The sequence below is a fragment of the Microcebus murinus genome, chromosome 9 (assembly GCF_040939455.1).
Source record: "Microcebus murinus isolate Inina chromosome 9, M.murinus_Inina_mat1.0, whole genome shotgun sequence".
Lineage (NCBI taxonomy): Eukaryota > Metazoa > Chordata > Mammalia > Primates > Cheirogaleidae > Microcebus > Microcebus murinus.
Genome location: NC_134112.1, coordinates 103,715,283 through 103,731,187, shown reverse-complemented (window position 1 = coordinate 103,731,187; position 15,905 = coordinate 103,715,283). Strand labels below are relative to the sequence as shown.

At 46.3% G+C, this 15,905-nt stretch overlaps 1 protein-coding gene across 2 annotated transcripts in view; it reads right to left on the bottom strand.

Annotated features, from left to right (window-relative positions):
- The window catches only part of DYNC2I1 (dynein 2 intermediate chain 1), a 68,842-nt gene that overhangs the window by 37,792 nt on the left and 15,145 nt on the right, over positions 1–15,905 (bottom strand). For both annotated transcript variants that reach the window (XM_012786287.3, XM_076006761.1), the window contains exons 6-10: positions 14,319–14,374; positions 12,910–12,964; positions 10,420–10,485; positions 4,225–4,302; positions 3,457–3,673 (exon numbers count right to left, since the gene is read on the bottom strand). In XM_012786287.3, the coding sequence (XP_012641741.1) occupies positions 3,457–3,673; positions 4,225–4,302; positions 10,420–10,485; positions 12,910–12,964; positions 14,319–14,374 (472 nt within the window). The remainder of the gene's footprint in view (positions 1–3,456; positions 3,674–4,224; positions 4,303–10,419; positions 10,486–12,909; positions 12,965–14,318; positions 14,375–15,905) is intronic.

Sequence of the window (15,905 nt, the reverse complement as noted above, 5' to 3'; positions counted from 1 at the left end):
CACTAGGCTGCGGGAAAGGGCTCATGTTACAATGAACAAATCTGTCCACTACCCTTCCTGGAAGACACGATCTCTCCTCAACCCACCTCTTTTCCACTGAAGATTTCTGTGGTTTCCTGTATGTACTTACCCCCATCTTTGTTTATATTATATATTTATTCCAATTGTATCTTCATCTGTCTTCTCATCCCTTTGGACATGCGTTTAGACTAACCCCACCATCATACAGTTGTACAGAACTCACCCCCTTTTCCGCACATCATCTCCCTGGACCGCACAGCAAAGCTGCGAGGACAGAGACTAGAGGGTGTGGCTCAGGAAACCCAGCCCAGCCTCGGCACCGCCGTTGCTGGCATCACAACCACAGGAAGTGACTTTACCCCTGCACCCCAGCTTTCTTGTCATCAGTAAATGTACAGGATTAAGATAACGACTAAAGCAGGCTGTGTTTATGAAAAGCACCGTGCCAACTGCAAAGTGCCACACAGACATTAAGAGATGTCATTGTTCTAGTTTTAAAAATAAGGAATCTGGCAGATGAGTTTAAAGTCACAGAATTTTTTTTTTTTTTGAGACAGAGTCTCACTGTATTGCCCGGGCTAGAGTGCGTGGCATCAGCCTAGCTCACAGCAACCTCCAACTCCTGGGCTCAAGCAATCCTTCTGCCTCAGCCTCCTGAGTAGCCTGGGACTACATGCATGCGCCACCATGCCGGGAGCTAATTTTTTATATATTTCTACATATTTTTAGTTGGTTAATTAATTTCTTTCTATTTTTAGTAGAGACAGGGTCTCACTCTTGCTCTGGCTGGTCTCGAACTCCTGACCTTGAGCGATCCACCCACCTCGGCCTCCCAGAGTGCTAGGATTACAGGCGTGAGCCACCTCACCTGGCCTAAAGTCACAGAATTAAGACTTGAACAAAGACACCCCTGGAGCAGAGCCCACACCCCCGTACCGGGTGTCAGCACTCAGCAAACACTTGTTCCTTGTTCGCTGAACAAGAGCTTCAGGAGGTGTATGACCTCATTCAAACACCACAGTGACTTTGGTGTACTGGAAAAAGTTATTTATCAGATGGTTTGCTACTGTCCTGAAAAAGGACAAGTTATGCAGTTTATGCTCAAATATTTCAATCACCACAGGGTGCGAGCATTTCATACAAGATAATACCAAGAGGCTGGGGGTGCCAAGCAGGATACAGAGAAGGAATACACTCCACCGGCCACTCGATGGGGGTTATAAATGGTAGCGCACCTACCTTCCTCAGCGCTTAGGACGGCCTGGCACTCTTCTAAGGCACTTTGTGTGTACTAGTTTATTTAACTGATCCTTACAACAACCCTGAAGAAAGTCTTGTCTTTATTTTACGGATGAGGAAACTAAGACAGAGAGGTTAGGCAACTGCCCGAGATCACACAGCCAATAAGTAACGGAGCTGGGTCTGAGATCCCAGGGCCAGCGCTGCCTCACACCGCTGTGTGCTCCCTCCTGCAGCACGGAACGAGGCTTCCACGCCGTGGCGGCCCTCACCACACCACGAACCTGCGCTAGCTCAGCGCTGACGACAGCCCAGAGGGCAGCTCAACCCCAGCTGAGTAGCAACAATTCCTTCAAATAAAAAATATGCTAAAAAATAATCTCTCATATTGGAGGTTATAAATTCTAATCCTGTAAATCAGGCTAATAAGGACATAATGCTAAGCATAAACACAGGAAATAGATAACAAAAAGGTTACTCAAAGGTCTGCTAAGAAAATCGGCATTTAAAGAATAAAATCTTCCTCACTTCCTGGCAACCCCAGGGCAGTGAGCTCTGAATGTCATCGTGAAATCCTGCCTGTTGGTGGCACCAGAAGCTACCGTGCGCACTGCCACTCCATAGAGAAGTCACACGACCAGCCCTGGACCCCAGCCAGTGGACAGGGCCAAACGGGCGGGTCCTCACCTCTGCCAGGACAGCCACCCCAGCTTCAGAGAAATCTTTCCAGCCCTAAGTATGTGGAGCACTCTGTCAGCACTACCCAGCTGAGTTTGCTGCCTCTGTAGCAGGTACACGATATGAGAGCAATGATCATTCTGCAAAACCTTCTTCTGTATTACTGCATTATATTAATTACTGATTATAACTAATTATATTACTGATTATTTTACTAGATAAAGTAGTATATCATCCAATATTTTTAATATTTTCCTATCTTACCTTTAATGCTAATGTTTTATCAGAATGTCACAGTTTTCCCTTTATGCGGTTTTACTTTTTTTTTTTTTAGAGACAGGGTCTCACTCTGTCACCCAGGCTGGAATGTAGTGGTGAGATCATAGCTCACTGCAGCCTCAACTCCAGGCCTCAAGCAATCCTCCTGCCTTAGCCTCCTGGGTAGCTGAGACTATAGGTGCAGGCCACCATGCCTGGATGATTTTTCTATTTTTTTATGGAGACAAAAAATGTTGCCCAGGCTGCTCTCAAACTCCTAGCCTCAAGCAATCCTCCCACCTTGGACTCTCAAAGTGCCGGGATTATAAGAGTGGGCCACTGCACCTAGCCCCATTAATTAATTAATTCATTCATTTATTGAGACACAGTCTCACTCTGTTGCCTGGGTTAGAGTGCTGTGGCGTCAGCCTAGCTCACAGCAACCTCAAACTCCTGGGCTCAAGCGATTCTTCTGCCTCAGCCTCCCGAGTAGCTGGGACTACAGGCATGCGCCACCAGGCCCGACTAATTTTTTCTATATAATTTTAGTTGCCCAGTTAATTTCTTTCTATTTATGGTAGAGACGGGGTCTCACTCTTGTTCAGGCTGGTCACAAACTCCTGAGCTCAAACAATCTGGCCACCTTGGCCTCCCAGAGTGCTCAGATTACAGGTGTGAGCCACCACACCCGGCCTCAGCCCCCTTTAAGTGATTTTAAAACATTGACTCCTACCCACACAAGTAACTATCATATCAAGACTCTAAGAATTTCCAGGAAAACTATGAATACATTTCTAATTTTGTTTAAAACAAATCCTTGAGGAAAAAGGCTCAGTCCAGAGCGTGAGCCATGACAGGCTCTGTCAGGCTGTGTCCCGAGCTTACGGCCCCTTGACCCCTCGGCCCTCTGCGGCAGCTGGTTCTCATCTGCCGACAGCCACAACGACTCCTTTGCAGAAACTCAAGGAGGGCACTACCAGGAAAAGCAAGGGCATGCTCACAGGCTGAGCCAGAAGCTGGCCACACAGGAGGAGACGTACTGATGCCCCCTGAGGGCCAGAGTGCCCACAGTGCCCCCTGCCTGGGTGCTGGGCACAGGTAACCTCAACCGCTTAAACATCTTCTGTGTGCGCCACATGTGCAACAAGGGGCCTCGCTGTGACATCAGGACCTACCTGCCCGTCAGAACAATGCCGTCTCTGAGGCTCAGTCCCCAGCACCCCAAGGGCAGGGATGCCGCTCGCTGACCGACACACATACCTGTTCCGGACTCCCTTTCAAGTTCCGTTCCACCTTGTTTCCGAGACAGTTTCAAAGATAGCTCGCCAATCCTCTCATTTTCCGCACTGATGGCTTTTTGAATTTCTTGTATCTCCCTTTTTTGGGCTGGAGGAAGCTCTTCCAGTGTCCCCCGTGGCTCGAGCTCAGCACTGCCGTCCTCGTCGCCATCACAGACCTCAAAGTCGTCCTCGTAGTCCTGCAAACAACAACAGTGCTTTTGGGGCCTTTAAGACAAACTGACTTTATCAGCACTTGTCCTGAACACAACATCACCACTTACCATTTCTAATGGACAAAGTCCTTAGGATGGCCAAGGAAGACTTTTATAGGTCACTGATTTTAATGTCACTGAACTATTACATAAACCCATATAAACTGCTGCATTTGTTCCTCCAAAAATAAATCACACCATATAAAACCACATATACCAAAGCTATTGGAAAAAATAATGTGAAAACATTTGTGCCGAGAAGGTGAAAGTGTATGTATGTACATAGATACACACACGTTTGAATATGATACACTTAAATGCAGGTTAAATCGTAAAATCATTTAATTACAGTGTACTGATAAGCATTGGTAGCAGTATAACAAGCTTTTTATAGGTAACAGCTAGACCTAAATTAATCAGATATTGAGTATTAAGTAATAAAAAGAGAGGAAAAAAGCTATTAAATTATTATATATAAGCTGATTTTAAGAATAAATGATTTTTAAGCTGAGAAAATTTTTAAGTTTTATACCTACTTCAAAATCATCTTCAAAACTGGCTGTATATTCATTAGCTCTAGAATTTTCTGAATCAATCTCTTCCTTTTCAAATTCCTAGAGGTAAAAATCAAACATAAAACAAAAAAAATTCAATCATAAATGTTAATATTGCAAATAGGTTGGAAAAATATACATGTTTTCTGAGATTCGCTTGTTAATGCTAATTTCAACATGTAAGTATTTATAAAACATAACATAACTTCAAACTCTTGTAAGAAATACCCTTGCTAATATATAGGTGTGACCAAAAAGAGAAAACAATTAATAAACATATCCTTTTGGGGAAATATCTATAATCCTAGTGGCTAAAAGTAATTTTTAAAAAGAATTATACAAATGAATTCCAAATGTTGAGCAATCCATTTCTTACCCATGAATATATATAATATAATATATACCCACTGAATGGTGCGCACCTTACTGTTGAGGTTAGGAACAGCCAGAACAATGTGCTCTGTGCAGAGGCAGCCCTGGCCCCTTCCTTCCCCGGAGCAGATGACAAGCTGCTCCCATCCTGCCTGGGACTTCCTGTCAGAGGCACTGGGCTAACCAGCCCCTCTGGGGTAAACAGGGTTCCGCCAGGCTATGGGGGCAGAGTGTGCCTGGCCAGGCTCTGAGGCCTGGGGCACCCCCACAGAGCACCGAGGCCGTCAGGGTCTGGGGCTGAGGGCAAGAGTTTGCCTGGAAAAGAGAGTTGAAACATATCCTAGGCTTCTAGACCCAGAGGGTAGTGGAAATGTGACATATGTTTAGAAAACTCGTATTTCTAGACTCAGAGGGTAGCGGAAATGTGACATATGTTTAGGAAACTCATATTTCCCCCCAAGGCTGTTTCTCCTCTTATCTACAAGTGCCCTGCACACCCTCGTTACTGGCAACAGCGCTCCCAGACACACCGTCACAGACTCTCCAGGGGTCCCTCGGCCGCTCAGGCCCACCCCACCTTGACTGTCACCAGGGGCCAGCACTGTCCCTCTGGGCTCCCTCCGCATTCCCAAGGAGCTCGCGGGCACCTGAGGCAGAACCCTGAGCACACCACAAAGCCATCTCGGGGGCTGTGACTGTCACCCGGGGGGTTAATGGGGTGGCTGTGGCGCCTGAAGCAGCAGGAGAGTGGTGCTGGCACAGACCTGGCCCAGGTGTGCAGCAGGGGAGGTGTCGGCGCCACCGGCCAGGACGCGGACACACAGGGAGAGATCGGGGAGGGTCAGCAGGGTGGGCCGCCAGGGAAGCGGGTCCCAGGAGGGCTGCGGCAGAGCCGGGGCAGGGACGGAGGCCATCCTGGGGCACAGCACTGGGGCTGACGGCGACCTCTCACCTCTGGAGCCTGGGGAAGTGCTGGCCAGGCAGCACCGCCGCAGGACAGATTGTTTTCCTCCAAATTCCTGGTTTAATAAGGACCAGGAATGGTCCTTATTTAATGTTTGTTTTGAGTCCAAACATCAGGCTATTCACAAAAATAAACCACAGTATCAACTTTAAAAAACAAATCTTGAGACTATTACACTAATTATTTTTCTAGGGGATGTGTGTGACATGCCAGCTCCCATTCACAAAAAAATTATCACCCCGTTTGTGCAGAACTGCCCCTCCACAGCCCCCTTCTGTGGGGCATCACACACAGCTCCAACTCGGTGCTGCTCTCGGGGGGCTGCTGACCAAACGAGACCGCCCCGGCAGCAAGGGGAGCAGCTAAGACTCACGTAGGAACGGAGAGAGCTGTCCTCCCTGCACTACAAGAAGTTATTCTGGAGACAGCTGAGAAAAAACATACACCCTTTTTACTGGTAAGTCATAAAGAGGCATCAAAATTAAAAGCAAAGGATTATAGGGTAAGACTTAACAAAACTACCAGGAGCATCAAAGGACGTGAAAGTGGGACCAGGAGCAGGGCAGCTTGAGTTAGTGAACGTGGGAAGGACGCGGAGGGGAGAACGGTTAGCATGTGCCAAAGACGCCGGGGCAGGGTCTGCTGAGAGTTCTGATCTCAGACAAGCGCCTCGGGAAAGCAGTGTGGTAAAAGTCCTGAACCCCACTATGTGCTGAAGAGCCAGGCCCACCATCGGCGCTGTCTCTGCCATCTTCCCCTTCCTCAGCCTCCTTTCCATCCTCCTCAGTCAACTCCAGCTGTCACCCTGATCTTCACTGTCACCTTCCCCTCCCAGACACTCACCGCCTCTCCTGGGAGCTGCTGCCTGCCCCCTCCGACTTGACACTCTCCCTCCCTATTGCCTGTTTGCTCTGCCCCTTCTCAACTCTTCCCGGGTTTCCCAGTAGAGGATATACTGTTTGTCTTATCTGGGCCAATTCCTTCCAAACAGCCCGAAGGTCATCCCGTCAACTGCCCAGACATGGAAGAAGAACCACACTGCCCACTCTTGGAATGGAAGCCAGCTTCCCCTCCAGGAGGTGTTTCCTGACACACGCTGGCACGGTGAGGGCACCTCGCCGGGCAGGAGGAGGAGGGACACGTGCTGGGTGACTGTACGTCCTAGCATCATGACCCAGTGAAAGCCACAGTCCAGTCAAAAGAGGAGCCACTGCCTCCGCTGCGGATGGTTTCACACCTGGTTTCCTCGATGCACTTTTGGCTCTGCAGCCAGATCAGTGTCCAACACGGGCCCAGCCATCATCCTGCCACCCTGTCCTGCTACACTTCTCTTGCTAACATGCCGAAGGCAGGCAAAGCCCTTACTGACGGAGTAACCCGCCGTTGTGCCATATTTCGAGAAGATTGTCTCCACAGCAGAGCTTTGACCACCAGGGCGTTGAGATGCCCAGTGAATACTCGGGAGTTCACGGAGCCAAGGTCTGTCTTGCTGGCAACGTTGCTGGCCACTGCGTTTGATGATAAGGTTCCTCGAGAAGCCAAACAATGTAGCTGAAGGTCAAAAAAATCTCATGGTGGTGGAGGGAGAAGAGACCTGAGTCCGAGGCTCCTACTCCTGGGTTCCACGTGGAGAAGCCCAGTGCTGCTCCAGGTGGACAACGCAGGCGCAGCTGCGCAGTCTCCATCTCTTCACAGAATGGCCCGCAGAACAGATGCACGGTGCCGTAAGACACCAGCAATTCCTCACACCCGGAGGAATGTGCTGCCTCTCTAGACACGACGTGCTCCGCCTGCCCCAGCAGCGAGGACTGGACAGCGCACACCAGGCACACAGGGTCAACGTGGGCTAACGCGCATGGAGAGAACTGCCCCACCCAAGGTCCTTCTGGGGACTTCCCGTTCCACGTGCGAGGAGTCAACCAGCCACAGGTAAAAGGCTGAACAGAGCAAAACACCCACAGTCCTTTCTGCGCCTGCAAGAGAGGGGAGGGTACAGGCAAACCTGGGCCCAGGACGGAGCTGACTTGCCAGGGGAACCACCACAGGAGCCAGGCTGCTTGTGAAGCCCGGACCTCAACCGACAGGCTGTGGAGGCTCAGGAACAGACACGCCCGAGAGACAAAAATTCCTCGCAGTCTCAGGCCACGCTTCAGTGGGATTTACCTCCAGCAGTGCCACCTGGTGCTCACGGAGGAAAATCCCCAGGGCTTCCGGCTGGAGGGGAAGAGGAACGCCCTAGAACAGGCAGAGTGCTGTTCCTGTGAGGTCGTCCCCAAGAGGGGCTGCTGACAGAGCCCCACCGGCCATTAGGACCCGCTTGACAGGGAAGGGGACACCTGCCGGCAGCCCCTCCAAGTGGAGTGACGTCCGCAGTCCAGGGCACAGGCTCCCGGGAGACACAGACCTGCTCCTCAGTCGCAGGATGCCTCCCCCCACAGCTTGCCCCACACCACCAAAGGCCCGTCCACCTCGGCTCCTCCTGCCTGGCATGGTGCCCGGCTCTCGAGAAAAGATTACAGGCTGGGCACAGTGGCTCACCCTTGTAACTCCAGCACTTTGGGAGGTGAAGGCAGGAGAATCACTCCAGCTCAGGAGTTCAAGACCAGCCTGGGCAATATAGCAAGACCCTGTCTCCACAAAAAATTAAAAAATTAGCCTGGTGTGGTGGTACACACCTGTAGTCCCAGCTACTTGGGGGGCAAAGGTGGGAGGATTGCTTGAGCCTAGGAATTCAAGGCCACAGTGAGCTATGATCCCGCCACTGCACTCTAGCTGGGGCGACAGAGTGAGACCATGCCTCTAAAATGGAAAAACTCACAAGACATACTAAAAGGCAAAAAATACACTTTAAAGAGACAGAGCAAGCATCAGCTCCAATGATGACAAGGATGCTGAAAACATCAGAGAGGAATTTAAAACAACTGTGATTAACATGCCAGGGCTGCAGTGGATGAGCAGATGGCATGCAAGGACAAATGGACAATGCAAGCAGGCAGGTGAAACCACTTCTGATTCTTGGGGGAAAAAACAGTAAGAAATGTGGGGATCAAAACACTGCAACAGAGGCCAGGCACGGTGGTTCATGCCTATAATCCCACCACTCTGGAAGGCCGAGGCGGGAGGATTGCTTGAGCTCAGGAGTTCTAGGCCAGCCTGAGCAAGAGCGAGACCCTGTCTCTACTAAAAACAGAAAAATTAGCTGGGTGCAGTGAAGTATGCCTATAGTCCCAGCTACTAGGGAGGCTAAGGCAGCAGGATCACTTGAGCCCAGGAGTTTGAGGCTGCTATGAGCTATAATGATTCCACTACACTGTGCTTTAAAAAAAAAAAAAAAAAGTAGGCTTTCTTTTAGATAATTTTGCCCAACCGTAGGCTAATTAAAGTAGGCTTAGCTAGGCTAGGATGTTCGGTATGCCAGGTGTATTAAATGCATTTTTTACTTACAATACTTTTAAGCTACGATGGGTTTGTAGCCCCATCGTAAGTCGAGGGGTGTTTGTATGTGACACCCTGGAAAAGGCAAAGCTACGAAGACACTAAAAAGGTCAGTGGTTATCACGAATAAGGGGGGAGGGAGGGACGAACAGGCGGAGCACAAAGGGTTTTCAGGGCAGTGAATCTACTCTGTGTGACACTCTGTGGATACAGGTCATTATGTCCAAACCCGCAGGATGCAACACCAAGAGCAAACCCTGACGTAAGCTGTGGACTCTGGGTGATAACGGTGTATCCATGTAGTTCATCGACGGTGACAAATGCGCCACTCTGGTGGGGACGTTGGTAACAGGGGAGGCTGTGTGTGTGGGGCCGGGGGTACATGGGAAATCTCTGCACCTTCCTCTCAATTTTGCTGTAATCCCAAAACTGCTCTAAAAGATAAAAAACCTTATTTTAAAAAAGCAAGGTCCACTTAGCACAATGTCATATAAAGTCACTGAACATTATATCGAATAACACATTACATTTACCGTATCAATAGCCACAACTGCTGATTGATAAGAACAAAAGCACAAGCTGTGCGGGAGTCAAGCTGACAGCATCACACTCCTCATTCACTTCCACGCTCAGTATGAGCCAAGGCTGACGTCTAGCGCTGACTCTGAAACCACAATCCATGCACTCAGCACACCTAGCGTGCACCCAGCACCCAGCCAGGCAGCGAGACAGAGGGGTGTGCAGCAGACACTGTCACTGCTTGGCAGAGCTAGAACCACACTGGGGGGACAAACCAGTGGGATGGGGACACGACAGTGCTGTCAGCAGGGACGCTGCCTGCCCCACGGGCCACTGAGCAGTGCCTCTGCTCAGCCACCACAGCTGCAGACCAGCCTCTTCAGAGTCACCTGCTATCAACTATTCTGTCTCACCTGGGGAACGTGATCACTCTGCTTTCACACAGATGCCTGAAAAGCGTTACTCTGCATGTTTCTCAGCAACATGGCCCAAACCACATCTCTGATGATTTCTCTAGCATCTTTGACATGACGCAGAGCAAAGACGAGAGGCTGGCTACTCACTCAACCTAAACCTCCTCCCCACCGAGCTCTTGCAGAACCGTGCCCCCTCTTGCAGAAGAACCAGGCTGTGGTGTCTGCAGCGCACAGTCTAGCCGCCTTCCTCTGCTCCCATCACCAGGACTGCCTTCAACGTGACCAGGGACTTTCCAGTGAGTGCAAATATCAATCTCATATTAAAATCTCATCAACTCCTTCATATTAGTGTTCTGTTGTCTAAAAGGAACACTAACTACACTAATACAGTGGTGACAGGAAAGCAAGGAAATGTGAGTGAAAGCATGTGTTTGGACAGGACTGTGGAAACAAAAGACGCACTGTCCTTACCATGGTCTCCTCGTGTCCTTGCCGATGAGCCAGCTTCCACACGGAGGAGCTCTCCTCACGGCTGTGCTAGGGAGAGAGGACAGCCACAGTCAGCGGGGAGCCGGCCAGCATCCAGGGACCACAGACACTGTCCCGGCCCCTCCGGGGGCTTCTCCTCAGCAGTCAGGTGCACAGGCTGTGAATCTGGGTCCCCACTTTTCGGTTTACAAACTGTGTGGTTGAGGGTAAGTAACTTCACCTCTCTGTGCCTCAGTTTTCTCCTCTGAAAATTGGGAATGGCTGTACCTACATCACAGCAGTAGTGAGAAGACTGGACGAGGCGCTGCCCCTGCACCACTGACCCCTGTGTCTGACCCAGAAAAGGCTTCCTGAGTGTCACCTACTATTGTCACAACTAGTAAGAGGTGACACGTAGAAGCCTCCACCCCAAACTCTTCAGTGTCTAACACTGGTGGCAACCTAATGTGTTATTCATGAAGAAAACAGGGAGAATTTTCCACGTGCCCAGAACGTTATTCTGGCACAGGGCAGGCTCTCCACACAAGCTGAACACTTGAAGCAAGACAAATTCAGTGTTTAACGCTATAAAACACAGGGCCCAATCCTAGGCCAAAACGAGCTTTCAGGAATCTTCATTCTTCTGGAATTTCTCCAGGGAAATATCACATATTTTACTCTTCTTAAAAAAAAAAAAAAGGAAAGCAAAATATCTCATGGATAATTTTTATATTGATTACAAGTTGAAAGAATATAATTTTAGATTTATTGGATTATATAAGATATTAAAATTAATTTCATGTTTCTTTTTTACACTTTTAATGTGATTATAAGAAAATTTATAATTATAAATGTGACTCACATTATAATTCTAGTGTATAATGCTAATCTGGAGCTTAGAGAAAAAAACTGGAGACATGAGGAAAACAGAAAAAAACTATATATATTTTCATCTAACAACTCCACAATTCCATATCAAGAAATTTATTCATAAAAGAATGTGGCAGATCTATGAGGGCTGTCTGGAAAGTACCTAGCCATTGTTAATATAATGAGAACATGTTACATGGCTGGGTACCTTCCGGACAGCTCTGTATATCACTCTTACTGAAGGGATTTCCACAATGAACCAAGTGTGTGTGTGTGTGTGTGTGTGTGTGTGTGTGTGTGTGTAAAACAAAACAAAATGGCATTCAAACTCCCCAAAATACATACCAATATATTATTATAAATATGAGAAGAAATATTTGTAAGGCTTTTTCCTGTGGTAAGGAGTATGGTCATAGCTAGATATTAAGTATTTCGACCACCACCCCAAAACTGAGTAAAACTAAAACACATTCACATCAAAACAACAGGTGCCACATGACCTAATTTATATAAAACTACAGGTATTTGTATGTGTGTATGGAATAAAGAGATTCATAAAATTATGGCACCAAATTGTTAAATGTGATTATCTCAAGGTCAGGGGATTCAGATAACTATGAAAGAAAAAAAATTATTTTTCAGAAGTAATTCCATAGGAGCCCGAATATGCTTGTCACATTGTCTGTGATAACAAAACAAAACCTAAGGAAATGGTGTGATGATAGTAATGCCACAATATAACATTTTGTAATTATTAAATAATCATCATGAAGACAGTTCTCATGGTACCTATGAGGACAGCATAAAAAGTGAAGACTGGAGAAATGCTGACATACTAAGGAGAAAACACAGTACACATTACAGTTCATACTACTCACACACACACACACACACACACACACACACACACACACACGACAACTTAAAATATGCAACGAGAGGCACCGTGAGTGCGTGTGGGCACTAACAACAAGAGTCTGACAGAATGTGCCCGACAAGCCGTCTGAGCCTGGGCTTCGTTGGGGGAAGATTCTTAATTCTAATGCCATTTCCTTACTTATCGTAGGTCTATTCAGGCTATTTCTTCTTGAAGCAGTTTTAGTCATTTATACCTCTAGGAATTTGTCCCTTCACCTAAATTGTCTAATCTGTGAGCACAAAATGTTGTTCTATCCATTATTGAAAGTGGAGTGCTAAAGTCTCCCTTATTGTGAATTGTCTCATTCTCCCTTCAATTCTGTCAATTTTGCTTCTTGTATTCTGGGACTCTCTTGTTAGGGATGTATTCATTTGTAACCGTTACATCTTCTTACTGAATAATTATTTGGTCATTGTGAATGCCTGTCTCTAGTAACACTTCCTGTCTCTAAGACTGCTTCATCTGCTACTTATAAAGCCACCCCAGCTCTCTCACAGCTGCTGCTGGATGGTTTGTGTGTGTCCATCTTTGTACTCTCAATCTATTTGCGTCTTCTAATCTCAAGGGAGTCTCCAGTGTGCCTTCTGGGATCACCACCCAAATAAACCACCTGCAGACCACTCCTGGCTCAGGCTCTGCTCCCAAGGGGAAACCCAAACTAACGTGTAATAAAATCGACATACCCTCAGTGCAGACTACCTTACCTTCCTTCTAGAATCCTTCTCTTTTCCATGATTCCTCACAAAATCCTCTGCATGCCTAGAAAGCAAACACGATCACAGTCAAATTTATTTTTAAATGAAGACCTAAAAATTAAAACATTCTCCATATCAGTGAAAACTCCTGTCAGTATTTTGATATGATTAAGAACTGCTATAAGTGGGCAAAGTATGTCTTATTAGAACTATGAATGCTAAAGTCTTCCTAACATTTTTACTATTTCAGCAGTAATTCAAGATAGAAAATATCTTCTGTAGGGAAAAGAAACTATGTGTTTTAACAAACGTCTGTGTGTGTGTACCAATCTATAAACTTTAAGAGTTCTAGAAATTTTCTATAATTTTATTAGTCAATCTCAAATACTATTTTATGTTTAATATAATATTTGTATTTCCAAAAGAAAGATTTATCTTGAAATATGCTCTATTTTTAATCATATTTTATATGTTAGTATAGACCTAAAATACTTGCAAAATTTCAAATCGCTTCTCAATTTCTAGAACTTACATTCACACCAATTTTATATAACACGGTTTAACAGGTATATAGAATTGAGCAAAAAACCTTCCTTGTAACTTCTAGCATATTTTCAATATAAAATCTAGGAATTTGAGGGCCCCGCCCAGGTAAGTGCTAGCTTTTTTCAAACTTGTAAAAATTGGGGGAAGACATTTAACCTGAGCTTTCCTAATGTATGAAAAATTACAATATATGGTTGTCATAGAGGACAAATTAAATTCTAGGGCTTATATACAAAATGAGAGTTTATACATAAGCACTAATCTAATCTGTAATCTTCGCACAACCCACACAAAATCAGCCTCATCGTCACAGTGTCACTGAAAGGCCTCCCGGCATCACCACCAGGGGCTGGCACGGAATTCCAGCCAAGGACAGCGCCAGGCCTTTACTGCATCTCTGCGGCAGTGAGCCCAGGGCGCTTTCCTTGCGCTCACAGTCTGGAGCGCCAGGCAGTGGGGGACGTGCTGGCATGACTTGAACTTAGTGGGCGCGAACCACAGCGAGTTGCTCCTGCCCATAAACGGGCTGCAATGCCCACCCAGAGACACTTCAGCGCCAGGCAGGGAAGGGACTGAAGAGACTTCAAGATGAATTATTCTTTCCAAAGTGAGTGCTGATTTTCTAATTTGTGTGAGCAAACATAAAGCAGGCAAAATATAAGCTAATAATTGACAACAGGTTTCCAAGCTCCTCTGATATACCTAAACTGTACTATCCATTTGGAGGGGGTCAGATCTAGAGTGAAGTGTATCTATCATCTGCTCCCATTTACTGGCTATCATTGGGCCCAGCAGGAAAACTCATCGTTCGAGCATTCCGTGGGAACCACAGCACGAGTGACGGTCAACTGAGGGCGCCTGCTCCTCCTTACTGGCTGCCAGTCCCGTCTCTCCTTGAACTCGCCCCTCGACTCCTGTGTTCGCCGTTCTGCCAAACAGAAAAATAATTTCACAGCCACTGATTAGTGTGTCTCCATGAATTGAGCACAGTTAGTAAGTGCTATAAAACAAGCACAGATTAAAAATTTAATAGGTATTTTTTTTATAATTTATTTCTTTTTTAAAGCCAGTCAAATTTAGCAGTGGTTGGTTGAATACCAACTTTAGTGACACTAATGTTAATAAGTTCTGATAACCCACTACCATCGGACCAGCCTTAATAGGTATTTTAAAATAACTATTTTTAGCAGCTATTTTTAGTAAATTAGATAATGTCAGTGAAATGGATAATAGTATATTATTTTTAAAGAGTGATTACATATTACATCAGTAAAAGAATTACAGTCATCTATTTCACATGAGGAATACATTATTTACAGATAAACCCAACTAGTTCCTTATGCTGCTTAAAATGATAAACTTTCAAACATACAGTATGTACTATTTCACAGATCCATGCACCTATAGAAAAAAATTTTAAACAATCTTCTCTTGAATTAAGCAAATTTTTAAAACTAATATTAAAACCCTGAGATTATAATCACTACATGCAGACAGACTGAGCTGAGGGAGCAGAAGGGGACGTAGCTGCCCGAAGGTGAAGAAGGTGAAGAAGGTGAAGACTCTGGGGAGGGGGAGTCCTCTGGGGAGACCACAGACCTGGGAGTGGTCCCCGAGCACACAGAGCAGAACAGCAGGAGTAAGTCAGAACTAAGAAAGATCACTCCAGAGGGCCACACACAACACGCATCAACAGCCTTGAAAAGTGTTAAAAATATCTAAACACTTCCATTGACTTGTAAATTCTGCTGAAAAGAAATCAATGTTAGGAAACAATCAAACACATGCATCAAGATTTTCAACCTGCTCACCGCAGAATAATTTACAATTTCAAAAAAAAGTCGATAACCTGAATGTTCGATGTTAGAATACTTGCAAAATAAACGAGGTTACAAGCACATGATAGAACACCAGAGGACTATCAAAAATCCCAGCATTAGGCAGGGCTCGGTGGCTGATGCCTATAATCCTAGCACTCTGGGAGGCCAAGGTGGGGGGAATCACTCAAGGCCAGGAGTTCGAAACCAGCCTGAACAAAAGCGAGACCCCCATCTCTACTATAAATAGAAAGAAATTAATTGGCCAACCAAACTATATAGAAAAAATTAGTCAGGCACAGTGGGGCATGCCTATAGTTCCAGCTACTCGGGAGGCAGAGGCAGGAGGATCGCTTGAGCCCAGGAGTTCAAGGTTGCTGTGAGCTAGGCTGACACCATGGCACTCTAGCCCAGGCAACAGAGTGAGACTCTGTCTCAAATAATAATAATAATAGGTCAAAAAACACAAAGAAAAAGTAAGAGAGAACCAAGGAGAACATCCATCCCTGGGAGTCGTCCCAGTTCATATCTGCTGTCCTGGCACAGTCACTAACCGTGCCCTTGCACCTCACGGTCACCTCAAGAAAATCATCAAATGCTAGGCTAACACGGTGATCAAGTAAAAAAGTATCTTTTGGCCAT